At 37.4% G+C, this 26,845-nt stretch overlaps 1 protein-coding gene across 10 annotated transcripts in view; it reads right to left on the reverse strand.

The window, feature by feature from the left end:
* Positions 1–17,924: 17,924 nt before the first annotated feature.
* AP3S1 (adaptor related protein complex 3 subunit sigma 1) overlaps positions 17,925–26,845 on the reverse strand; it is a gene marked incomplete at both ends in the record, with an annotated part of 31,123 nt that continues 22,202 nt past the window's right edge. For 7 of the 10 annotated variants that reach the window (XM_082013663.1, XM_082013671.1, XM_082013667.1 and 4 more), the window contains one exon: positions 17,925–18,095. In XM_082013663.1, the coding sequence (XP_081869789.1) occupies positions 17,967–18,095 (129 nt within the window). Of the gene's footprint in view, positions 18,134–24,305; positions 24,342–26,845 lie in introns of those variants that run through there. The other 3 variants (XM_082013670.1, XM_082013668.1, XM_082013662.1) reach the window with 2 other exon arrangements.

Genomic DNA, 26,845 nt, shown 5'->3' on the forward strand with positions numbered 1-26,845 from the left:
CAAGAAAAAATAGTCCCCCACCTTTTGATGTCTTTGGCTTGGAAGCATTGTAGGAATCCCACACAAATAATCATTGATCCTTAACATATCGTATGCTGTTATAGAGCCTACAATGAATACTTCATGTCAAAGAGGTTTGTATAGTCCTAAGATTTCTCAGACAAAGGCAATAAGCTTAAAGAGCATTTTGCAGAATATTTCCCAACCGGAGAAACATGGTGTAATGGATGGGTGTTTATTTTTCAATTGCAGTCACTGTAAGATAAAAGACTTTATCCCAATGCAGATATAACAGAGAATGGAAAATGTAAACCATCTGCCTGTGAAAAAATGTAAAGGATTTATGGAATGGTTGGGAGGACTTCTGCACAATGTATAGGCCATAGCAAGCTTTTGCTTTTGATCAAGAGACAGGATATGCTGAAACAGCCAGACTCTTTGCCAGCACATGGTAAGAGAAACACAGCAGTCGGTGGAGACACAGTTCTGACTTTACCATGTGTTTGTAGATACTTGGTCCCAGACCTATTCACTTTAGTGTTTTACCACTTTAGTATTTATCATCTTAGGCTGTTTAACAGAGAGCGCTTTACGCTGAGCTCAGATGTATTTACATAAACCAGCTGCGCACCTAAATTTCTCAGAAAGATTATACAGCATATACCGTCATAGGAGCATGAGAAGGCGGCCCACCATTTGGCACTCTACATATAAACTTGGCGTCGCTTAAAATGGATGTCACAGGACAGATGTGAAGTTTCAGAAAAACACATAAAAATTGCCCCAGTAAAATGGCTGGTGTAATCATCAGATTCATTCAGTTGTAATACCAGGAAAGCCAAGAGGTCCCTTTGGGTTCGGTGATCCTCCAGTTAATTCATCTGGGTTTCATAGGTGAGAGTAAGACTGTGGTCAGAGGCAGCAGGAGGTTTTGCAGGCAGGAAATCACAGGAATAGAGAGTCTTGGGGAGAAAACTTGCTGTTAGTGTTATTGTTATTGTTATTCAGTAACCAATAATGCAAAACCCCTCAAGACATAGCTAAGCTACACAGTTATAGTGCACACTGTATTCCAAAAGAAATAATGACATATGTTATGGTAAAAAGTATAAGGTTCTGAAGAGCATCTTACAACACGGAGAGAGCTGCCCCTCTCCAGGCAGGTAAGTCAAGGTGATAATGAGTAGAGGCAACAACTACTAAAGGCTACTAAAATACCACAATGGACATAGATGGTCCATCCATTTGCCAAACAGAAAATATTTGGTACAAAAGGAAAGAGAAGGGCACAAAACAAGGGGTTTAAGCGTTAGAAAAAGCAATCAGAATTCTTCACCTGCACAGAGTAATAGATTTTGCTGTCGTCTTATTCAGAGAATGAACTGAGTTTCTTAGTTGAAATAGATATTTAATTCTCTACACAATATATAGATAGATGATAGATAGATAGATAGATAGATATTCTTAATTCTCCATAATTTTGAACTCCTTTGATGGCAAAGAGCTGTCTATTAAATAACTTTGTCATGAACAAGTGACTGAACCAGAAATCATTTTGTCTGTAACAGAAATTGTAATTGCTGTAACAGCAATTATTAAAAGTTACTTTGTGAGCTGTAAGAAATGCTTATATTATTTTGAATTATTCAAGTTAGTCATTTTTATGTTTCTATTACATGGTATTTGCTAGCACTGAATAGCTTATTCTTTTGGATCCAGTTAAAATAGCCACTTTTTTAAGCATACAGTCTTGTTTCTTGATACTTTAATGTAATTGCACTAGCCACATGAAGAAATGTCTCCCAACATGATCAATGTCAAAAGACCTTTTGAGAGTAATCAAGTTACATCACTTACGGTGACTATATAAAACATAGGAATCAAATTTTAAATCTTAGCAAGAACTAGTAGAAAGGACTTCAGACAAACCATTTTCTTATATGAAGATCCACAGTGACAGCAAAAATTGCAGAGAATGGCAGGAAATAAATTCTTACAAGAATAATTAGGATTAGTATTCATGTAAGGTTAAAGCACTCTTCTCATCTTCCTCCGTAGATGACCTCATGATAATAACACACACAATGTGGTTATGACATCACAATTTCCATAAATACAATCTATTAGAATTTTTAAAAAATGACTGCATATACCAATGTTTATTTATTAGAGTACAGTTGGCACAGCTGGGTGATGGAAAACAAATAAAACCTTCAAAACCCTAAATACATTTATCCAATTCTAAATAACAACTCATCTGGGAAGTCAGAGATAGTTTTGATTACTCTGTTAAAGAGGGAAAAAACTTCAAGAAAAGGATCCGCAGAGCTTGAATTTTGTTCACATCATGTAATTAAGACTAAAGAAGTAAGAACAGACATTGAGTCCATTTACTGATTTACAAATGAACCCTCCAGCTCAATGGCATGAGAGGGCAGCTTGTTGGCTTTTATGCTAAAATTTATACCCATTGAATGACCCAACTCTACTAGATTACTCTTTTTTTTTTCCCTATACTACAATCAGCACATACCATCCGAATGTCTCAAATAGTTTATGCTATGCCTATCAATACTAAATGGCAGATATTCTTACCAGTATAATCAGCATACCTGTCCAAGGAAGAAAGCATTTTCAGTCTCTCCGTCTCACTTTTGAACATATTGATCCATCTCAGCCTGCCTGACAAAACTGAACATCTCAAAGATATTTAATTACCCAGATGTTACATATCTACAGAGAGAGAAAATAAAATCTGGTATTCTTATTGAGGGCAAAGCTGGAGGAACAGTTATTCTCTGTTCCCTTTGGCATGGGGTGGCAGATCATTCATCCCATGTGCACTGGCAGACCCCTTGGCACATGGCACTGCATAGCTCATTAGCTCATTCCTAACTCTAGCTTGTGTTTCACCCCTCACCTCAGAAACACAGCAGAAAAAAAGAAGAAAGACAAGAACATAGAGGCAAGTGCTGAACTGGAAACACTGCCAGCACAGGAAGATCTCAAATTGCTGAGATGCAGATCTCATGGGATACTGGAAGGGAAACTGTCTTATTGCAGGAAGAGGTGTTGGGTGACTAAGCATACAGATTTGGAGGAAATCAGGCTTCATTAATTCTGCTGCTCAAGGAATAACTTGTCCTCCCTTCTGATTTACTTATCGAGTTTCAGCAAGCATATGGAACATAACTGTTCTAATAGCATCTTCTGAACTGGGCAAATATTTAAGAACTGCATTCTCATATAGGTTCTCTTTTGCTAGTTGTTATGCATTAGATGAAGGTGTCATGGGATACTGCTGCTCAAAAGTAATGCTTGGCTAAAGCTGTCTGGATAAGAATGAGTGATCATTCCAATTCCAGGAGACAACACACGTGTCCAGCAAATACATTTACAAATTCCAAATAAGGAAGGTTTCAACTGGAAAAATGTCCCTGTTGCAGCACGTAACTGCCTCTCCACCCTTAAAAAAAACCAGACAGATAATTTCTCCCTTTTGCAGTCATTCATTTACCTCTATTTAACAGGAAACGTGAGAATATTGTGCAGCTGTTTGCATTCCCCTTGCAGCTGGAATAAATTGGTTTAGATTAATTCAGATTAATTTAGGACTAGAAATATTAGAAATATTAGAAATATTAGAAATATTAGAAATATTAACACCTTTACCCTTCTCCAAATCCAATGCGCTCATTTGACAGTCAAACCAACCTATGTTTTGTTTGCCTTCACAACTGCCAATCAGTTTGGCAATGGACCAAGTCCCAAGTCAGGATGCTCCAGTGCTTAGTGAACCCTGAAAAGCCCCAGGTCTGTGGGAGCTTCAGGGTATGCAGCACCTTCTGAATCACCTGTTTTGGTGTCATGGATGTTAGCATCTTTTCACTGGGTGGTTAACAAGGGTTTACTTGACCACATGATAAGCTCATGAAGACACACCCACCCAGACATCAGCTGTTGGGCTTTTTTTAACACTTAACCCTTGTTTCTTTCCTCAGCACCTCTGGTGATCGTCTTCTCATGAATTACCCTGCTTTGGTGGATAAACTCTCAGAAGCCTAGTTCTCCAGATCCACTGGAGAAGAAGCTGGGCTGTGAAATCCAGGCAGCAGGGAGGCACTCCAATCCTTTTTTCTCGTTTTAAATCTTGTTTGACATTTTGAATTTTCTGAACTCTGGAAGCCAATTCACCGAAGTAGGTAGATGGACACCTGCAATTCCTTATATTAAGGTAAAGCCTCTTGTTAGTACATTCATCTACAGCTGGGCAGATTATAGGCAGGGATTTTTTCTGTGTGAAGAGAGAACTTTAATTTAGACTGCTTCTCTGAGGACTTCACTGTTTGGAAACAGAAATTGATACCTAGAAAAAAGAATACCAAAAGGAGAGGCTCAAAGCTACTTTATGAACCTAGGCTTATGGCAATAATAGATAGGTATTCAAATGCCTTTTAAACATGGCCTTGCGGACCTTCTTGTCTTTGCACACACAGCCATATTTTGAACCACTTCGGAATGTTATGATTTGTGGTTTGATATGGCCTGTGGTTTCAAAATGATGTTGAGCTTGTCATTGAGGTTACCCTGGAGAGACAGGCAGATTTGTTTAGCTCATTCCTTGCCAGTCTTTGCTAGTCTTTGCACTCTTCAGAGGAGTTTCTGCAAACTGTAACGTCTAAGAGGCTTCCAGAATTACAGGGGTCCCAAAAGAATACAGAAGAGTACAAAAATGCATGGAGCAACCCCATGATCAAATTTGCCAGTGTTAAGCCCCCCATCCTACTTTCAAGACTCTTTATGAAACTTGCATAACCCCTTAGTCCAGTTAAATAAATACTTGGTTAAATGAAGCTACTGTAGCTTTACAGCAAGATCTAGCGTACAGTTTCCATCGTTCCTGTCACAGCCCTATGCACTGAGGTGCAAGGATGTCAAGGAAGCTGGTTTGATCAGTACTGCTCTGTCTCAGAAACATAAATTGCAGGTTTATTGGTTTCCTCCACAATGGTTGATTGCTTCCACTGATTCTGCGTGGAGTCCCGAATGGTTAGCAGTGCTGAAAAGTTCAGCTCTGTATTTTGTTAAAACTAGTATGATTTTTTTGAAATGCACATTCTCTATGGTCGGTGCTCTGGATTTCCAGAGCCCACCATTCCTGGTACCAAAGACTAAGGAAGAAAAATCTGCAGATGGTATAAACTGGCAAAATCAATTAAGAGCCTGGCTTGTAACCTCTCCCTACAACCTCCATAAAGTGAATTATGTTGGAGGGATATGAAGAATGATGTAAAGATATGATGTTTTATATAAACAAATAATGGTAACCATAAACACAGACACCTTTCTCCCTGTATAAGATTAATTGCCACCCTGAAATTAAGAATCTTCTCTCTCTTTTGAAAATGTAAGATTTTTGCTATTGCATTACACAGAAAATACAAGTGAAGCATTTTTGTTAGTTTGAAATGTTACACACTGAAACAATAATCTTTTATAGTGGTTTTAATGCAAGATAGATGAATGTGTTGGATGTTGTATGTTTTCAAACAGAGACAAAACATGCAGATTAAGTAAAGCTCAAATTTCTTGTGGTTGAACCCATGAAATAAATACAGAACATATTTTGTTTGTTTGGATCTTGGGGGAACAAACTGTTTTTATGATGGAGTAGTCATATTACACTAAAGCAAGCACTGTAATGTATTGCATTTCAAAATCACGTATTTATAAAACAGGGAATGTACTGACATCCAACATAACCAGTCTCAATCACAAAAAATGGAAACAATTCTGAAAAGTGAAAACTTGAAAAAGCACACCTTTATTTTCTAAATTATAACATAGAAAGGAGGAGAAAACCCTGCACTGAATGCTGATGTAAACCTTCATATCACTAGGATCTGATAGTGAAAATCTGTTTATCCTACATGACTTTCTTACATAAGTCTAACTCAGACTGGCCATTCAAAATAGCTACAATTGAAACATCCTGTCTTGCTAAATCCCACTAACTTCCTTATGATCCAAGTCTTCATGATGCAGTATTTTACCTTAATTCCCACACTTGCGTTTCACTAGGAAAATATGTTGCACGTCATCTTTATTGAATATGACTTGGCAGCTATCTTGTAAGTTTTACTAGTAAAATTTAAAAATATGGTATCTTAAGACGATTACAGTTCAGAAGTGGTTAGGAGGAGTGTCTGGAAACTTTTCAAACTCTGAAAATTATTCCTGTTCCATTCAGGGAGAAAATTGAGATCCTTCAAGATTTCCTGCAAAGAAAGAGAGAATGAGAAGCTCAGAGTACAGAACAACATTTTGTTACTGGAACTACTCACTGCAGGGCATCAGCGGTCCATGCACAGTTGCTGCTTTGGGAGCTCCTTTGGTTTTAAGCAAAAATTGCATGCAGTGAACACACTCAGCAAAAATTCCTATCAACTCTGATTCACTTGTTAACAGCTGTGGTCACAACTAATCACCATTTTCCAAAACCCTTATTTTTGCAAAATTCCTAACCTGCTGAATTGGTGCCTCTCTCACAAGATAAACAAGCTGCTCTGTACTGACGTACGAGTGGTTGCATTTGGGAATTACTATGTGGTAGGGAATTATGACATTTCTAAATAAAGAATTATGTTGAGCATGAAAATGCTAGCCTCTGTTTCTGTGATCCACTGAAACACAAGATGGATCTCAATATTCCTAAAGGAGGAGTAGGTTAAGCTCGTTAGTTTTAGGGATACAAATAAACACAGTGTGTTTCTAATTATATCAGTGAGTCACAGTAGAGTGCGAATTAACAGGATACTTTTGTGTGCCTGAAGTGTGTCAACCTCTTCAAAAAACTGTGCTTGTCCCTCTTCCTTTCCCCAAGCACAGCTAATCACTAAGCAGCACTAGTCCATCATCACAGTTGGGACAGTTTAGGTCACAATCCTTAATCTCCTTTATACAGGGGCATTTATATTGTCACTACATAAGCGCTACACAAGGAAGTAACACAGCCTCTTTGCTGGTTGTGCCAAGTGTTCGAGTGCTGTGTGTGGTGGAGCTTAACAAGTGTTACGATTACTTAAGTAGATCTGAAAACATCCCAGTCACACCTACTCAGACAACCTCAAGCTCAAAAACATTAAAAAAATCTACTTTTCAAGGCTATCCTCATAATAAAAGGGACAGAAAAGATAACATATTTTAACAAAACCCAAAATTCAAAACAGGGATTCAGGTATGATGGTCTTCACAGCCTCTTATGGATCAAAAATTTGCAGACTATTGCTTCCTCATTACGGGCATATGATTTTTCACATTAGAAGGGCATTTCAGACAACTGCAATGCTTAACTTCCTGATTGCTTAACATTTGTTAAGATTCTGTTCATTAAGAAAACACAGGAAAGAGAACAGACGTTACCTAAATTGGAAGTTTGGAGGGGGTATCTGGTTTTGGGGGGTGTTGTTTTAAACTGAAGAGACACCATGATAAATTGTTTAATTATGACAGTTATGATTATTCCTCAATCTCCACGTAATGGTAGACCATATGTACGCTGCACAGTCATCTTGGCAAAACTGCCAAGTAAGTAAAGCTATGGTTTATTCAGCTTGGACAAAGTACCTTTTCATGGTTATAAAAAGAGATTAGAGAGTAGTTGGAACAAAAATTATTGTACTTTACCTATCTATCTATCTACCTACCTACTTCTGAGCCCACTCCTGCACACTAGCTTAGAAATTTCCCAAGTTAACAAATTTGCAGTAGATCACTGATCCCAGTAGCCCTTATATCCCTTCTTGATTCAAATTCCTCTCTGCTAGTCCCTCCACCCAAACAATTCTGTAACCAGAAAGGCACATGCAGTACCATTTAACTGTAAGTTTATACTAAACCAATGCACTAATAAAAACAACACAACTTTTATGTATTCATTCCAAGACCAAGAAGTTTTATAGCTCTCATTTGGACCTGTATACTTTGGCAAATACACTACCATAACTCATGCAAATTCTTTTACATGAATAAAATTGATTTTATTCTGGAGCAATTACTGTGTTCACAAAAGAGAATAAATGTGGGTATGGTATTAAGATTCCATTTATGGTGGAAAAGTCTGTCCACCTGGAGAAGACATTCCAGAGCAGTCTGAAGAGAAAATTTCCCCCGTAGTCCTCCCCAGTGGATCCATATTGTTTATCCAGTCAACGGCTCTGCAGCAGTCACAGCCCTTCCTGATTTTCTCATCTGGCAGTCCTCCAGCAAGCTTCACCCTCTGAGCAGAGTTTCCCAGTAGCATCTTGATTCTTACTCTCCAACTCTACGTTCGTGAGTCATCTTTCTGTTTTCCCTTCAGAAATTTCTACACATGTAGCCTTGCGTGCCTGTCCTCCTTCCCATGACTTTCTCCACCACCCCTCTCTCAAACTGTTTTCTCCTAAACTGTCCTCAACTCCCATTTTCTCCTTGCCAAGAAACTCCCTTTTTCAGTTTCTACTCCCATCCCAAAGTTTTCTATTTCTTCCCTTTGAAACCATTAAATTAATGGATTTTGTCAAAAACAGACTCTTGCGTGATTCCAAGCAAGGAAGCTAAATGGCTCCTCATGCTGAAAAACTGGAATTACAGTTGCCTCCCCAGCTAAACTGGGGGTCTGCAGTTCTCTGTGTGCTGTGAGCCAGCAGACTAGAGGATCTGCCTAAACATGAAACTGTGAACCCTAGCTGTCCATCAGATCACTGATAAACCAGTGCTCCACTTGAACTGCCTCCCCAAAACTCTCACACGCTATATCTTTACAAAGAAGAAATCTCTATGAATTCTCTATGAAAAGTCTGAAAGAGGGATGGATTTTTTTTATACTGAAACTCTAGAGGGTTTCACCCTCTAGAAAGGGGAAAGAATAATTTTGTTAAGGCCAAGGAAACATATAGTGTAATAATTAACTTGGGGACAACATAAAATCATATTGTAATATATTTGCACTGGCCCCGTGCTGAAACTCTGTGTGCTAAACAGGTCTTTGGTCATGAATCACCGAAACTCCCAAACTTTCACCCAATGTTTAAATGTAATTAAAAGACTAAATAAGTGGAAAGCCACTGGCAGCACATCCTCTGGTGATGGACCGTCTCTCTTTTCTTTACTTTTCCCCCTACCTTAAAACATCCTGCATTCAGCCTCCCCACTGCTGTCCAGGCACAGCTCTGCTTTTGCCATCCGCCGTGGGGTGGGTCTGCAGCCTGAGCCCACAGTAGCATGTCCTCAGCCCTTGTAAGGGTCGTCTCGGCGTTGTGGGGCTGCGTGCAGTCCCCATCTGAACTGGAAAGAGAGGGGAAGGAAGGGCAATTGCATGGCGGAGGCACAAGAAGCAGCCGCGCACACACATGCCGTGCGCTGCAGGGCTCGTTGGAGGCTGCAGTTTCCTCGGCTCCTCCAGTGGGTCCAAGCTCGGTGCTAATGGTGGCATCTCCGGCCGGCAGAGATACAATCCGCAGGATCAGCCTGGGAGGAAGCGTGTGCCTTCACGTTGAAAACTCACTCACAACCCTCCTCGTCCCCATTAGACGTTCTAGCCCCTTCAAAGGGAGTGATCTTCCCAACGTATTTCAGCCGCCATTTGGAATTTCATTGTTGAAAAGTGATGAGGAAGGCCAGTGGGAACGACAAAGACAGGCATTTGAAATTCCACAGGCGTGTCCTCCTAAGAACAGGTATGACTGCCACAGCGCACATAAAACAGTGAGTGGGCGTTATGCACCAGTCAAACTGGGAGAGGAACACAGAACAGCTGAATGGCTAAAGACACCTCTAAAATATGAAACAAATTGTCATTTTTGCTTTTGTTCTTGATCAAGAGACTTTGTGTTGCTTATATGCTTTTGTATCTCAGTTCTTAGAAATCTAAATGGTATCTAAAAACTTAAAAAATTGGGTACCAAGCAAACTTAGTGACTTTGGAATATTGCTCATCCTTTTGGTGGTCAGGAGAGAAATTTTCTCAAAAGGAAGTATCACTTGGGAATCTCAGACACTTGGCACTGAAATTAACATACACACTGAAGGAATCCAACCCTCCTCTCCTTTTACCCTGTGATTTACTTAATAGGACAGGGCCTGGGGAAAGGGGAGGCTAGGGAACTCATCTGTTACCAGTACACACCTTGAATATTCACCCCACCAGCAGCCCTATTACCTGTTTAGCGTCAGAAAGTGCACAAACGTGGTAATCTCTTATGTTTGCAAACACCTTTAATGCTATGAAACACTTACTAAGAAACAGCGTTTTTTCTTTCCTCATATTCAAATCCATTTGCTTCCTTCTTGTGCCTTTCTCTGTTACTGCTTCCTCATCACTCATGCCAGCTTTAGATAAATGTTTGTCGGAAAAGTAACTAACCAGCAACTGTCAGAAAAAATACACAAGTTTTAGAAGCAGTTTAAAGCTTGCTGCCTCGGTCTTCACCTGAAAAAGACGTGATTTTGCAAAGGCTTGTCCATTTTCCTATATATATCAGTTAACTTAATAAGTTATTTCATACTGTCATACTTTTATCCCTAGATTATAAAATAACCTGTTTAATTCCTCCTTTTATAACCTTCCTTACCCTTTGTTTGCCTTCTGGCTTTTCTTTCGGGCAGCATTCTTCTTAAGCTGCTCTTCAAACTACCAATTTCTTTTCACCCAAGCCCTCTCCTGAGTATTTCCCTTCTGGGAAACCAAAGTGAGATTTAGCAGGACGCCCTTCACCACACAAACTTATGAAAGAATTAATTCAAAGTAACAACTTCATGCATGATGCAAAGCCCTATTGAATTACTGCCCTTCCACCTTCTCCTCCCCCATACCACTGTCTGTCTTACTATTGTCATTGTTTTGGTTGGGAAAGAGTTGATTTTCTTCACAGTAGCCCATACGGTGCTGTTTTGGATTTGTGACCCAAACAGTGTAGACAGCACACCCATGTTTCAACTGTTGCTGAGCAGTGCTTACATGGCATCAAGGCCTTTTCCCATGCTGCCCCATCAGTGAGCAGAGTGGGGGTGCACAAGAAGCTGGGAGGGGACACAGTTGGGACAGCTGTAATTTGTGTTGTCCTAACCCACAACACTTGAATATTTTAGTAAACTGCAATCTCACTTAAACTAAAAGATACTATAGTGGCATTAAGCTACTTAAATGGGCCAAGGGCGTTCATTTCAGGGGGTGATACTTTCAAGCTTTTGGAATCTGTTTGCATTGATGCCAGAAGGAAAAGGATGAGCACTGTTTCTTACCTTGCTACAGATTTCCTGGGTCACTCTAAACTGCAAAATGCTCTCTCACCTAGCTGCTCTTGTTTTTTTCCTGAAGATCATCTCAGCGACAGCACCTTTTGCTGTAGAGCTGCAGTTGGGGTCTTCTGTGTAGCCTCATGCCATGTAGGAGAACTCTTGACACCTCATGCAGCTTCCTCAGACAACCCATTACTGCCTCTGGTAAGAGGCTCTCATACTAACTTTCTCCCTCCTTTACCTGCACCACGACTCCAGCACGCAGGTCTATATAAGCACTTGTTCCTAACCAACATTTAAGCAAGTGCGGGAAACCTGAGCCAGGATGCTGATGCCTGTATTAGCATATTTCTATATAGCAACAAATTCTGTATAGTGCCAGAGCAATCACATCTTGAATTAGTGCACACCAGCTTGCAGAGGGATGGCAGCCAGGATGTGGACTTGGCTGGAGGTATCTGTGATGATAGCTGTCCCGAAAAGACACAAAAGAATGGCCAGCCAGCCAGCCCACCCTGGTGACGCAGGCTTTGTACAGAGACGCAGGCAGGCCAGTCTATGACACATGAGATGCCAGGGTGCCTCAGGCAGGAACAGAACCATGAGTTCTGTCCTAGGGTGACCCAAACAACTTCCTACATCAAGTAAAACAGCACCTCACTTGGGAATGGGATGGCTGTTTGATTCTTGAAAGATCTTTGCTATCCTGACACACATTAGCACAACAAATTATTGTAAAGACCATTTTGAATGCAAAGTCCATTCCAGTTTTGCTTCTCTCTATGCCCTTTTACAGACTGCTTGGTCAAATTCATTGGGATGGGTCTTTGGTGGAGAAGATGTGGGTGCCACTTACCACAGCCACACCAAAGGCAAAAAGTTTCTTAGACACACATACAGAGTACTGATCATGCAGGTGTCCTGCCATACACATGGGCCATGCAGGTTACCCTTCAAACACCAGAAGCTGTGAAATTCAACTTGCATCCCACAGCAACTCTGTTGGCTGAGTACTGAAAATTGTACTAGAGGAGGGTCCGTGGACTGGACTGTGAAAGCCAAAAGAAAACAGGGAGACCACATACTCATCCATCCAAGCAGCTCAATCATCATCACAGCTCCAGCTCTAATGGTTGAACACCATCCAACATCATTTTAGCTCCAGCTCTGGTGACTTGTTTATAGTCTTGTTCAAAGAGAATCTGGAAGGGGACTTGCTCCACTCCTGGTGCAGTCCTGTTGGCTGGCCAGACAGCAGAGCCAGCCCAGGAAGGGACACCTGGAGGCTGCGTGTGCTGCTGAGGCTCAGAAGAGTCAAACTAGGCAGGAAAGCAGTGGAATACGGCACAAGTGTGCCTGTCACTCTGCCTAGAGGGATGGATGACGGATTAACTCAAATGCCTCTAGCACTCCAGCCACAGATACACTCAGTGTGCGCAAAGAGGGGATGCCTCGACCTCCAGTTCCTCCCCATTCAGACCACACAGTCACAGCACTCCTAATGCATCACAAGGCCAAAACTTCTGCAGACAAGAAATCTGGCTGCTAAGCTGGCATTGCAGTGTGACTACTCCCATAGAAGGTGGGAGGTAATAACATTACCTGAACTCACTGAGCATTTTGGGGTAAACATTGAACACCAAAAACTGAAAGGACAGACCCTTTCCTTAAATGAAGAGAGGAAAAGAGATTTACAATTTGTTGTGATAATCATAAAAGTAAGTAACAAAATACTGTATTTTTGTGAAATTAACTGTTCATCATTAGTGAGTTTTCACAGTACTTAACTGATTTCCTTGCTCCAAGTAAAACTATAAACACTCTGTGCAGAAGTCGAGAGAGGTATTTAGTGCAAGATCTAGGCTCTGTTTTTCTTTAACTGTTATAAACAGACAATGATTTGATTGGTGACATTTTAATTTCCAGTTCCTTCAGTATTTTATGCCCCGCATATGTTATAATTCAGTACCAAGGAGCTTTATGAGGTAACCCTTAGAACATTAGCAAGCTCCCATTTGGCTGTCAGCGCAGGCCTAAATAAAACTCAGGACTAATTTTAGCACTTAGTGGAATGTGCTACTAGAAAGAAAAGGTCAAATGTGCTCACAGGAAGGCAGTGCCAGTTCTTCTGGCTTGAACCTGTTTCTCCCTTGCAACAAGTGACACTTTCCTCCATCCATTCCTGTCAAGCAGAATAAATCAGAGCAGCAACATGTTTAAGAAGGAGGAGGAATTTTGTATACACTTGTAATGTTGTAAAATACTCCCTCCTCCCAAAATACATTCCAAACTATTCAGGGAGGAGAGAGGAGTGCACTCATACAGGACCTGTACAGTCTGTGCTATCAATACTGCACACAGCATTCTCAGCCGATTCCAACATGAGACACTTCCCTTTTTGCAAAAAAAAGCCAAAAGATTTTTTCAGCAGTGCTCATTGCCCTTGCCCCAGTGGGGAAACTAGCTGCTCTGTTTCAAGCCTGTGGAGGCAGCTGGGAATGTCCACTCACTCTGTGGAACTTTTAGCCTTTCTCCAATTGTTTAGAGGAATTCATTTTTCAAGGAGCAAAAAAATCACCTGTCTGCTCCACATGGTCCTTCAGAGAAAGTCTTTGGCTTCTGAAAGGAAAATACTTCCAATGCCTTTCCTCTCAATACTTGAGAGGGAGTCTGTATCCCAGAAAATAATTTTTCTTCTCCAAGACAGAAAGAATCACTTGCCAGAACTAGCAGTTGCTCTCTCAGGCTAATCAGACATAATCTTCTCCCCATTACTAAGTTTCACAATAAATATCTCTGAATTTGAAAGGCATAATTCATAACGAGAGAGACAGTTACAGTTTGGAGACAAGCAATCTGAACAGCCTCTACACCCAAGCCCTAACCTTGCTTTCTGAGGGCACTTCACCCTGCATCCCCAGAATACAAACAAATGTGGAAAATACTTATCTTGTGGAATATTGAGGCAAATAACCACCTGTGACATAGGGACTTTCTGACAACAGAAAAGCAAGAGGTGTAGGGAAATGCAGGAAAAACAGATGAGACATCCTGAAGGCTTAATTACTAATTTGAATTATTGATGTTACAGTCCTCTTAAAATTATCTCTGTGCATGATTTCTCAAGGACTATCAAAAAGTAGTACAGATAATACTTACTACTATTAAATTGCTATGATCACATGAAAAGGTTTCTCCCCAGATAAGTTCATAAGCAAAGAAACTGAACTGAACAGGAAAGAAAACCTCATGTAGGAAACCAACGCATGAGGTGTTGTCTCACATACCCTAAGTAGGAGATAGTCTGTTTAATAATGTTTTTCAATTGCAGTTCTAAGAAATGCCCAGTTAGAAACAATGGCTTTCAGTGATTCATTTACACATGCTGGCACCCTGATAAACATCACTTAAAAGGCAGGCCCTATGGAGATGGAGTATTGCAAATTAGTTGCCTGCCTTCTGCAGCTAAAGGATGACCTCTTCTCCTTTTTAACAACAGCTAGTGCAAAAGACTGATTTTTTTTTTTTATATATATATATACACACACACACACACACAGAGATACATGTACACATATTAAGGGTTGTGGGTTTTTTGTGGTTACAAAAGCATTAAAAACATTTAAATTTATAAACAAGAACATAATAATTTACAGCCCACAGCTTGTTTCCATTTTAAATCCTAAGCAGTAGTTAAGAGGATACTGGTGAAATAGGAAAAAGAACTAAAAAGGCACATCATTCTCATGAAGGTGATGAATGCAAGAAGATCAGCATTGTGGAAAACCTCTGAATATCTGCAACACAAGGCAAGCCCTTAAGAAGAAGTTAAGAGTAAGAATACCATTTCCATATTTTCTATCAATCAAGTATCCCATATTCCTGTGACTGGTTTTAGTTTAAGGCCTGGCAGTGTCAAATGGTAAGAGGACAGTATCTCCCCTGGAAAACTAAAGACACTCCTCTGACAAAGAAGTGGCAAAGAGACAGGTTCAGCTACCCGGAGGAAGCCCACATTGTCATACCATCTGTTTTTATTTAAGAAAAAAATATTACCATTCAGGCTTTCTGTACATTACCACTTCTGTGTGCCAGAGAGAATTTATCTTTGAAAGGAGCGTAATTTTACTGTGAAAATCTGATAGTTTCTTCCCATCCAAGGATCTTCTGATCTAAGGAAGCTCCAGTTGTTACTCACAGCCTTGCATCAAATATTCGCTGGCCAGTCACAAAAAGAGAAGCTTCTTGAGAAGTCTGGTGTTTATGGAACAGCTGTCCAGAGAAGAATCCTTTCCAGCAGAAATCATGTGGCCAGGTAGGAGAAAGGCAATATAAACAACAGTAATGCAAAATACAAGGCTAAAAAAGAAAAGCTTTAAAATAGTTACGTAATTGATATGAGCTAAGATCCAATTCACTAAAATGAATGAAAGCCTGGCTATTGACAAATAAGAAGTGAGAAATTGATCTGATATATGCTTCATATCAAGATGCATCTCAGACAATATTTTCACTAAGGATTTAGAAAAACGTTTGATTCCAATAAACCCAGAAAAGATTTCTCTGTGAGGAATGAAAAACATTCAAACTACATAAGCATACAAATCTGAAAATGAACCATAGGACAAAACCCAGAATTTCTGAAATTGTGAACTCCTTTCACAAATAGGCAGAAGAACTCTCTGTGGGTCCAAGTACCAAATGTTTTAAAATTTCATATTTGTCCTTCAGCAGCAGCACTAACTACATCCTCACAGGGGGAACAATGCGGAAAATTTTCAACATCTTTACTTTGAATGTCACATGGTCTATGCATTAAGCAGAAACACAAAAGTTGGCAAAAGCAGGTGAAATTACAACAGTTCCAGACTTGTACTAGCTAAGCAGTCTAACTTGGGAATATTAAAGAATACTCTACTTCGTTGGAAAAAAAAAAAATACAGCACGTTTCATTTGCTCAATTTCTTCAGTGGAAACGGGAAAGTGCCAGTTTTCTACTTAAACCCCACCTGAAATGTCCTTAAGCCTCAAACTTAACTTAAGAAAGTTAATTTGGAAGAATAAACATTCTTTTCAAATGATATGGAGAGAGCAATTCTATTTTCAAAAGCATTTATAAAATAGTGTTACTTGATGTTTATTAAATGTAATACAAACAACATACATTAAGTCCGTTCCCGCCCGCCCCCCCCCCCCCCGAAATACATTAGAATTATTTGGATTGTATCAGATTTTCTACTTCAAAAATAATTTCTCTTTTTCACTCTCAAAATGCACCAGTGATATTTACTAGAGATCAAACAGAGAATGTGACATGATTCCAAGTGTACCCTATGGGGTATGTTTTAACATTGAAATCTGAGGAAAATAATGTTTGGTTTACATAAAATTGAAATTTCTGAAGTAACACAGGACCTCTCAGACTAGTCCTGAAATGTGTTGTTCTTGATACAATATTGTTGTATGTTCATATAAAGTATTAACTGCATACTTTTTTTGAGAAGAAAACTTTACAGAAATTCTTAAATATCCCAATTATATTTTTATTATTCATTTAAACAGCCTTGTACATCACACAGCTTAAAAGCATGATTATAAAAAAGTTACTATCCCCCTTTATTTTTTTCAGATGACAGAAGAGTTTAAGTGCTGAGCAACTTACACACAGCTGATAGCACTTGGATATTCTGAGGTCTTGGTGATACTAAGTATCTCATGAATCTAATTCTCAAAGTAGAGAATCACCAATGTCACCAGGCACAGAGGCCCTACTGAAGTATCCTTATTTATCTTTCCAGAGTGCCCTTCTCTATCACATTACTTGATACACTCACATTTACAGTTCTGAGATGCCCAATTTCCTCAGCCCATTCTGTACTCACGACACAGCAACTGCAGAGACCCTTTTCCCAAAACAAAGTCAGACCATCAGGGAAAGTCTATCAGATTGTGTAAGTATCTTTTCTACATCTATATGTAAACAGAAGTCATCAGATCTTCAGTAAAGGCAGTTTTTCCTTCAGAATAATAATGAACAGCTTTTGTGAGAAATGTAAAGAGCCAGTATGTTCAACACACTAACACCGTGTAATTCCTTCCAGCTATTAAACTACAACATTAATGCTTGCTACAACACTATTTGTATATAGTCAATTGCTCCATGAATAGGAAATAACATGATTTATTGCAAAGGGTATATTTCAGACAAACAGGTATTTAGAAGTCCAGTTTATTATGATTTTACTTAACCAAAACAAGAGTTTAATGTTTTCATGCAACATTTGCACTTAAGTCTTAAATAATAATGACAAACAGCAGAAGTAGTTAAGGAATGCACTAATTATAGACCTTAGTGAATATACAAAAAACCTCAGCACTGTAGGTTATACAAAGTAAAGAACATCTTCAATACTCTCCCAAAATACTGCAGCAGCCAAGACACAGTGATATGCCTTACAAGGGCGTAGGAATGTAATTTAGAAATCACACAGGAACTACCCATTTCCTTTAATTTCACAAACAAGACAAATGCAACATTCAAATCCACACACTGATTTTTCAGATTATGTCTATACAGTACCTTGAGTTTTATCCAAATAGTAAAAGTTAGACTTGTTATTTATTTAGTAAACAATTATGCAGTAAATCTCTATTACATTTCTTCCTTGGTTTTACCTGGAGTAGCCATGTTATTTAAAAGAGGGCAGGTTTGGCACTTTTATACTGATGTCACCAATATTAATATTTCTTGGGATCTCTGGCAGATTCATATTCTTTACAGCTGAAACAGCCCGGGCTGGAGCTCCTGCTAAACCAGCCTGTGTATAAAGTGAGGAAAAATGCAAGTCAGGCAAAGCTGGTCACAAGAAAATTCACTAGCAATATACACAGACAATTAACTTCTCAAATATTTCCATGGTTACACAATTAGAAAGACCAGATGGTAATTGTGTTTGGAATGAAATGGGTTATCTGGAAATACTAAACCAGAAAGAGAAAACAGTTCACACATTCCTTTTTATATGGTAAAACATGTAATGTCAACTTGATGGAGAAGTATGGTGGGGAGGAATAGGAGGCTTATCCAAGCGTGTGTAATGTGTAGGTCATAGAACAGACAATCTTGAGGTATTTGAAGTCCAATGTGCTGCCTTTGTCCCTTACCTATTCTAAAAGTTCACATGGTTCACAGTTGACTAACATTGGTTACAGGTTCAGGATATGTAACCTCAAAGTTGAGCCATACTACTTATCCAAATGAAAAAGAAAAAAAAATAAAGAATGGTATTTCAAGATGGCTTAGCCTAAAATGGAAAGGATAAACACCTTGCCTTTGTGAATGACAAAGAGCATGCAGAGGAATAATTTCTATAGACCAACTGGAGTATTCTGTTGTCCCACAGTATCTAATTAAATGCTAACATATCTGCAGTCCCCAGGCACACTGCAACGTTAACATAATAAACTGGTTATGCCAAATTAATATAAAACAAGTACTGCAATGTTTAAAGTCCTCTACTGTACATAATCTCTTTTAATTTAAAGCCAGAGCCTTTCTACATAAATATGCAAGTTTTACAATACAGAAATAAGTTCATTAGTGGCTTCCATTCAGTTCTGCCTTTTAGATAAAATAACTAACAAGTTATTTGGGGTATATTAATGAAATACTAACAAAGATGATTTACAGCTCAAAGGTCTGAAGGCATACAGAACATGATCCTTCCCTAGTGCTTGTGAAGAACATCTCTTCAAAATCTTGTTATTTTATGGACTATTAAAAAAAGGCCAATAATTAAGTATTTGATGCTGTGTAGAAAAGGCATTTTAAGTATGGAAAAGTTTCTCCTGAAAGTTCAGATTCTCTATGTGTACTTAGAATTAGTTGTGTGATTTTACTTTGGGTTTGCCACAAAAGTGTAAAAATCATTTTTGTTCTGGGAAAAAAAAAGCCTGGAAGATTTTAAAAACAGAGCTCTTAATTGCAGAAAAAGACATCATATTCCAAATTCTGCAAATATGTAAAAAATTTAACATTTAATTTTGATATTTTAAAAGTAGGATTAAAAATACTAACAAATAATAAAAACGACAAAGTGATTTTCAGAACTACTGCAAGTTTCAGATTGTGGCATCTTGCAGGCCTAGTAAAAAGGAGGGGTCCACAAGAAACAAAGCAACACGCTAAGAACTGTTTAAACAAAAGACTAAACCTGTAGAAATGGAAGGTCTTTCATTATAAGAGTGTCGAAGACTGAAGAAACCAGTGCATTTGCAGATAAAATAATTCTGAGCAAAAAATACAGCAAAACAAAAGAACTTCTGGAAAGTTTGTGTCATATTTGATTATTAAATAGTGTTGGTAGGTGACTACTAGTCAACCTTTTCAACCCACCAGTATAACTTTTTCTCTGAAGTTATTGCAATTAGAGTGTATAATTACTGAGGAGTACACCTGACTTCCGTGGTGTCTACCTCCACTACTGCACAAAGGGAGTCAGACACCACATATAATCCTCAGATGAGTACTTTTTGAAGGCGGTCCAAAAAAATATTTTCTCCTTTTTACTACTCTTTTATAAGAAACACATGTAAGGTCAAATTAACATAAGATTTCCACTTAAAATCCTACCTATTGTTCCCCTCCTCCCTTCAAAAACATAACCCATAGTCAAAATAAAACCGATTAAAATTTCCAATTTTGAGCTAACCCTTTTATATCATGTGGAAGGGCTGAAGCATCACAAATCCCTACATTTTAGTCACAGGAGGATTTCCAGTACCAGGAACAGAGACCAGAAAGCCATGTGTCATCTGTTACAACATCTCCCCTGACAAACATTCATATGAGAGACATGCCAAAGTTGTGAAAGGCATGTGAGGGTAGAGGAGAAAGCTCGGGAAATCTGAAACCTCTAAAGAAACTAAATAATTTGCTCTCACTTTGGCCCTGACATAATCCAAATTCCTGGTTCTCAGAAGTACAGACTAAGTAAAACTAAAAAGGTGCAAAGAGTAATTTCAAAGCCCATTCTTCCTTGGTTTCCCTTAACACCGAGTCTATCAGGTCATTCACTTCAGAGGTTATTTCAATTGCAATACCTTTATGAAAGGGAAAATCTGGACTTAACAGTAGTAGTATTAAGAAATGCAAGTATCCAAAATCTGCATCCCTGAATGTGCAATATCTTAAAGGAGCAGTATCAGACACTGCAATTTCTTGCTATTTACTAAAAAACAGTGCAGAAGAGATGAAACTGCTCAACGCTGTCCTTTTGTATTTGTGAACTTGGAAATACAAATCTGAAATCAAGAGGTAACTACCAGTGAAGTTTTATCAGATGAAACAATAAATGCATTTTCTTTTTATTTTGTTTTATCCTTTAAATTCTATATTCAGTAACTGGAGAAAAAATGTTTAAGCAAAACTAAAAGTGGGGCAATGTCAACTGTTTTCCATAGAGAAGATGAAAATACTAATAAAGCAGTAACAAAAGCAATGAATTATACAGTTTGTAACTGAAACAATGGGAAACCAGAAAAATATTGTAAGTAATGGACATGGTCCACACAAACAGGCATGACTGGCAATTCAAGAGAGACATGCCTTCTAGGTGACTAGGATGGAGATTCCTTACCCTAATTTAATGAAAGTTAATTAATTCTTAATGGACAAAAAAAAGTTTCAGTATAACTGGTCATTATTTTTACCTACCTGCAGCTATCCTCTTTACACAGACTTACAGTCCCTGCCTCCCGCCCCAATGGCATAGGATACAATGGAGACACAATTGAGAATTATTTAAAATACCACAATTTACATGACCATTGCCCTTCCACCCCCCTATACAGTCACGACTTCCAACAGTCACATTTCATGAGGACCATTCTGGATCAGGATCAGAGAAGATCCCTAACAAAAGTACTGTGAATTTCAGATTACCTCTTTTTTGCCAGTGAGATTGTGTTTCACTATCATACGCTGGAGCAGAGATTTTCAAACTATTACGTTCTCTTCTTCTGTAATTCTCTATATTAAGTGGGTTTGTAATTCAATGTATACATAATATGCATAGCAGAATGCTATTTATCACAATTCATGTCAACCCTATCAAGCACAATACAGTCATAGAGTATTTCTAAGAGACAGCAAACAGTTCATAAAAAATGTCTGATGGATAGAATGACTGAAAAGTACTTAAACTACCAAACTGGGTAACAAATACATTAGTTCAAATGCTATTATACCCAAATTCTTTAGCATTCCTTTTTAGCATGTCAAACAGTGAACTAGTATGCAGTCCTTCCATTTATTTATCATTTCTCTTACAGTCAGTGAACTGTATTTACAAACACAAAGGTACTGCAAGAAGTACTTCCAGCCCAGTGTGCTTTTAAGGAGTTTTATAGAGGTACCTGATTAAGAGTCATCACTGTAAAACTGAATTCGGCAAGTTTCAACTCCCTTTTTAATCAAATAATTCAGCGAGTAAGTTGGTGAAATGCAAAGAAAAAACTGTTTCATTTGGGGAAAAACCCAAAATATGTAGCAAGCTTTAAACATGCAGTGAATGATGAATTGTCTGTCACAGTGAGCAAATGACTTAAGTGAAAATGAAACTTCTTCGGACATATTAATGAAATTTCAGAAATACAATACGAATTGCATACAGTTGGTATTACAACAAGCCAATATACCACATTTTTGCCACAGCTGCTTTGCATTCTCAATTTCATTTGTAATTGAAGGTTGCACTTCATTGTTGAAACTCTGCATATTAAAATTTTAAGTTCAGTTACTGCAAAAAATGCTTGTAAACATGTTCATATACTTTCAGAGTGAAACAGCAATATGCGAAACAATAATGCTATTTTAAAGATTGAAATAGACACATTTAGTAACAACTTTTATTCTACTGGTCCTAGTCTATCAAGTGAGAAATATGAGTTGTTAATTTACTTAGGTCATTATTTATCACTATAGGAATCAATTTTCTTCATTCTTATAATCACCCTTTCTCATAATGCCCCACTGATAACTATATGAAAGTGACCCCAGAAACATTGTTTTACTCTTTAAAAAGAAATTCAGATTGTTTAGAAAAACTATTGCACATCACAAATGCAGTTAATAGGCATATATAAATAGGAAAAAAAAAAATTTAAACCGCCAGCCCAAACAACTCTACACAAAACTAGCTATCACTAAAATAAACCTATAAAAATGCACAGCCTACTGGAAAACAAAATAATGAAGGCTAACGCTTTGCATAATAAGCCACCCTTTTCCAGGTATTTCAGAGGTACAAGGACCTCCCTGCTGCTGGTGTTTCATACCAATGCTTCTTTCCAGAACAAGTATGACTTCAAAGCAGCAGGGTTATGAAATCATGAAAGGATGCAATACATAATATAAAGGAATGATCATGTCCCCTGCTTATGAAGTTAAATAAATGAACATAATTAGAGAAAAAACAAAATGAAGTCTGCAAGTATATCAAAATGAGGCCAAACAGATAAGAAGACTTAAGACATACTCTTAGAAATTTCAAGCACTTGAATCACAAAGAGAGTAATGGATGGGAATGATTAATTATTTGTTTGTTTGTTTTTCATTGCCAGACCCAAAAATAAAAACAGAATATGTGTGAGCAGAATAGAAAAAAAGAAAAGTAGTTTTGCACACACACACAAAAAAAATCAACCTGAAATCAAGCTGCCTACTGTTACAATGAAATACAGATTACATGTTACAAATGTTGACATATTAGGCAGAGGAAGGTCATTTGCTTGATTTTCTTCACATGCTATAGTATCCTTCAAATTTAGGTTAAATGTTTCATAATACCCAAAAATATTTTTAGCTAATGCTTTACAACTTAGTGTTACTAAATCCAATTGCAGAATTATATTTGTTAAATCTTAAAGGTATTACATTACTTTATCCTAGAAAGATCATGTAAAAAGTAAAGAGCAAAGCTATTCTTAAATTAAATAAACTTCATCTGCTTAAGATTCCAGCTATTCAAAATACCTGCAGTTTGAATACACAGATACTTAAAATGAGTGGAAATGAATTTTGAAGTACTGCAATTAACATTGACTGACAATCAAACTGTTCAGCTGAACTACATGTGTCAAACAGCAAATGGTGGGGGACACTGACCATAACTGAACTTCAAACACACATTTATCCACTTCCTTTTTCAGTTCCTTGTTAATATCCATGTTCAGTGACTGCAGTTACCAAGACATCTCAAAGCAAAATCCAGTGATTCAGATTGCAAGGGCAGCAAATGTACCTCTGAAGTTAAGTACATTCTGACAGCCCTTCTCATTTAATGTTTGATATACTTCAGGTTGAAAGAATAACTTTGGCATTTCTACATCATCTTTCCAAATTGCACTGATAATTTTATTCTGTATGTATAAAACTATTTGAGTTTGTTGGGTTTGGTGGTGTTTTTTCTTTAAAGTTTGTACACTTGAAATTTATTCTGAAACCTCTCTTTGCAAGCAGGTGAAAGTTCTTTGTTTTAATTTGGAAATACTAACTGGTGAAGCAAAAGAGTTCATATTACCTACTTTAGATTATCAAGTACAAAATTTTCTCAATAAGGAAGCTATTTCTGTTACATCATATTTTGTTATCTGTGTGTTCAATTTTTATTCAGATTAGTTTTGCAGGTTTTTGGTTTTTTTTTTTTTTTTTTAAATATTCCTACAAGTTCATATTCCTTTGCTTCTTAAACAATGATACAAAGAAAAGTTAAATTCTAAAATGCAGGAAGAGAAATAAAATAAAAAATATGATGTCAATGGAAAGCTAGTAAAATACACTATAGCCAATAAAAAGATGAGGGAACTACAAGAAGAAACTAGCACAAAAAGTAGGCTACAAGGACTAGTATGGGTATTTTTACACATAATTTTTGAGTCTGGCCTACATAATTTATTGCCTTTGACATCATTTTGCTTTCCCTTTTTGTTAAAAATACATTTTTTCTAAAAGTCAGCAATACCTTTGTCTACCTGTCCTGTCTGGGAGACTGAAAGATAAAGGTCTGTAAGAGAGAAGAATGGAAAGAGCTAGAAAAGATCAGGAGGTTCGGAAAAAAATGAGGTCCAACTTAAAAGTCTAAATCACACGCAGTTGAACACTCCAAATAGAGAAGAGGTAGCCCAGGTTTACCTACAATACTTCCAGAGGCTCTGGATAAAATCCCAATGACCCCTCTCCCAAAAATTCCCTCCCTTAATCACAATGATCCTTTGGCTTTAGGAGGATTGACCAGAAATCCATTCACAGATAAACACTAATCTGAAAGGCAGGGAAATGCATTTAAGACAACATTTCTCAGGGTAGATACAGAATTTCCTTTGTAGCCCATTCAAGCAATGTAAGAGCTGAATCAGAAATCAAAGCTAAGGACTCCCTCATAGTGGTTTAAATAATTAATCTCTGTTGAAAAAGTTAAAAATTCTTTGAGTTGATAACTTTGCTCAAGTATTTGTGAATTTAATAAATACATTTGATATCCATTAAATTCTGACTGAAAGCCTGTTTAGAAACCTAATATATAACTAAACAAATACCTGATGTCAAATGGTTAAATTTTGTATATTAAGGGAGGTCAGGTGGGCACAATGCAAAATTTAAAATACTTCTGAAAATGTAGCTCAGTTACAACTTTATTAGCTTCAACATTTCAGCTATAAAAGAAAAGGCAATTTAACCTTAAAGCAGCTATTTTTGTGCATGCAAGAACTAGCACAGAGGTCTAACAAGCTAAACAGACTAAAGCAAGAATACTGTGGCATAGGTGGCAGTCCTATGAACTACAGACTATATCAATAATTTCTAAATTTCAAAATTTTTTTTAATTAAAGAAAACTAATAAGATTCACTAGTTTTGATTTCTTAGTGACCAGCATTCAAAAAATATTATTAAGTTACTACTGATTTTGATTTATATGAACTGGATTTGGTTGTATCTTGAAAATACAGGTTCAGGAAAGACATGTTAAAAGATTTACAATCTTGATCAAAAAGACAAAAGGAAAAGAAATATCAATCTGGAAATTTCTGTGGATATACATGATACAAATGATTAATGATCTGAAGAAAGAGTTTCCAGGTATTGTGAAGTATGTCAGCATTACAGTAACTGTTAAATTTGAAAAAAAACAGTCACTGAACTAACAAAAAAAATGCATTTGTGGTGAGCAGACTGTGAAATGTTCTACTCCATCCCAGTCACCAAATGTTTTAATTTATCACTTCTACTTCTTCACCTTCTATAATTCATTGCTGAATGTAAAGGAGAAAGCTGTTATTTGCCTTGTATATGCCCTGAGTTCTACATGGTTTTTGTATCTTCTACCACCTATTTTTATACCAAAAGCATCTTACAAGAAAGAATGATTTACTGATAAATAATGGAAAACAGCAAGTACTGCAACTGACTGCACTGAATCGATGTGTTTCAGATGACAGAGACTGGTCTAGAGTTGATTTAGTAACAGAATTCATATAATTAAGAATGAATACCTTAATTAAATGCTTTTAGGTAAAATTGATATGCACATATTATATGGTAGAAAACAGCTGCTCAGTAAGTTCAGCTTTTGGGACACTATGTTACTTTTCCATCAAATAAAGAAATATATATGTATACAGAAGTTATTCAAATAGAGTAAAAATATATGACAATAATTACAAATAATAATCTCTATGATCAATGGCTCATTCAGAGTTTGACAAAAATGTTAAAATGAACATTTTGGACATCTTTATAATCTACAATACAATCCTTCTGAATGTATATTGCTATGCACTGTATCATATCGTAGCTAGCTTTTTCCTGGTTTTCACACTATGTTGTCCTGTTCTTGGATACAGTTTGGAAGTCGTGCAAAACAGACAAATATATTAAAAGACTTGAAGCGGTGCCATGTGAGATTGCGGAATTAGGAGAACAGTATACATTGTACCACAAAAATTTGAAGAATTCATTTCTCTCTTTCTAGTTTTAACATAAGTGCAACAAAGTTCCCCGGATCTTCTCTTAAAATGTCATTTAGTTCATATTTATGCCACCTGCAATATTTCAATCTACTCATCTGACTTCAACTTTAGAAACAGTCTCCAATTCAAGCAAAGGTTTGTTTAGAAATTTGAATATTATGTTTCGAAAATCAGATGATGTGTTCTTCTGTGGAATTACTCTCATCAGTAAGAATCAATCACAGACTTAGCTAACATGTACTAGTAGTATTTTGTCTTACAAGGCATGTCTGGTGATGTTAAAGGAACACTAATACTCCGTTGCACAGTTAAAGTAATTCTAAAATCCTTTCTTAGTCTAAGTTTCTTTCTAAACACAAGTTCAACAATTGTTGAATTGAAAAGGGATTCCCATAACTTATGTGAGTATCCCTTGCTCAGACTGTTATGGACATACACAGAATATCACTTTCCTATTTAATCTACTCAGCTGAAGACCAAATGTTCAGATTACCCAAACGGCAGAATTCATATTTACTTTAAAGGGTCTAAAACTGGGCT

The sequence above is a fragment of the Phaethon aethereus genome (genome assembly GCF_964289735.1).
Source record: "Phaethon aethereus genome assembly, chromosome: Z".
NCBI classification, from domain to species: Eukaryota; Metazoa; Chordata; class Aves; order Phaethontiformes; family Phaethontidae; genus Phaethon; species Phaethon aethereus.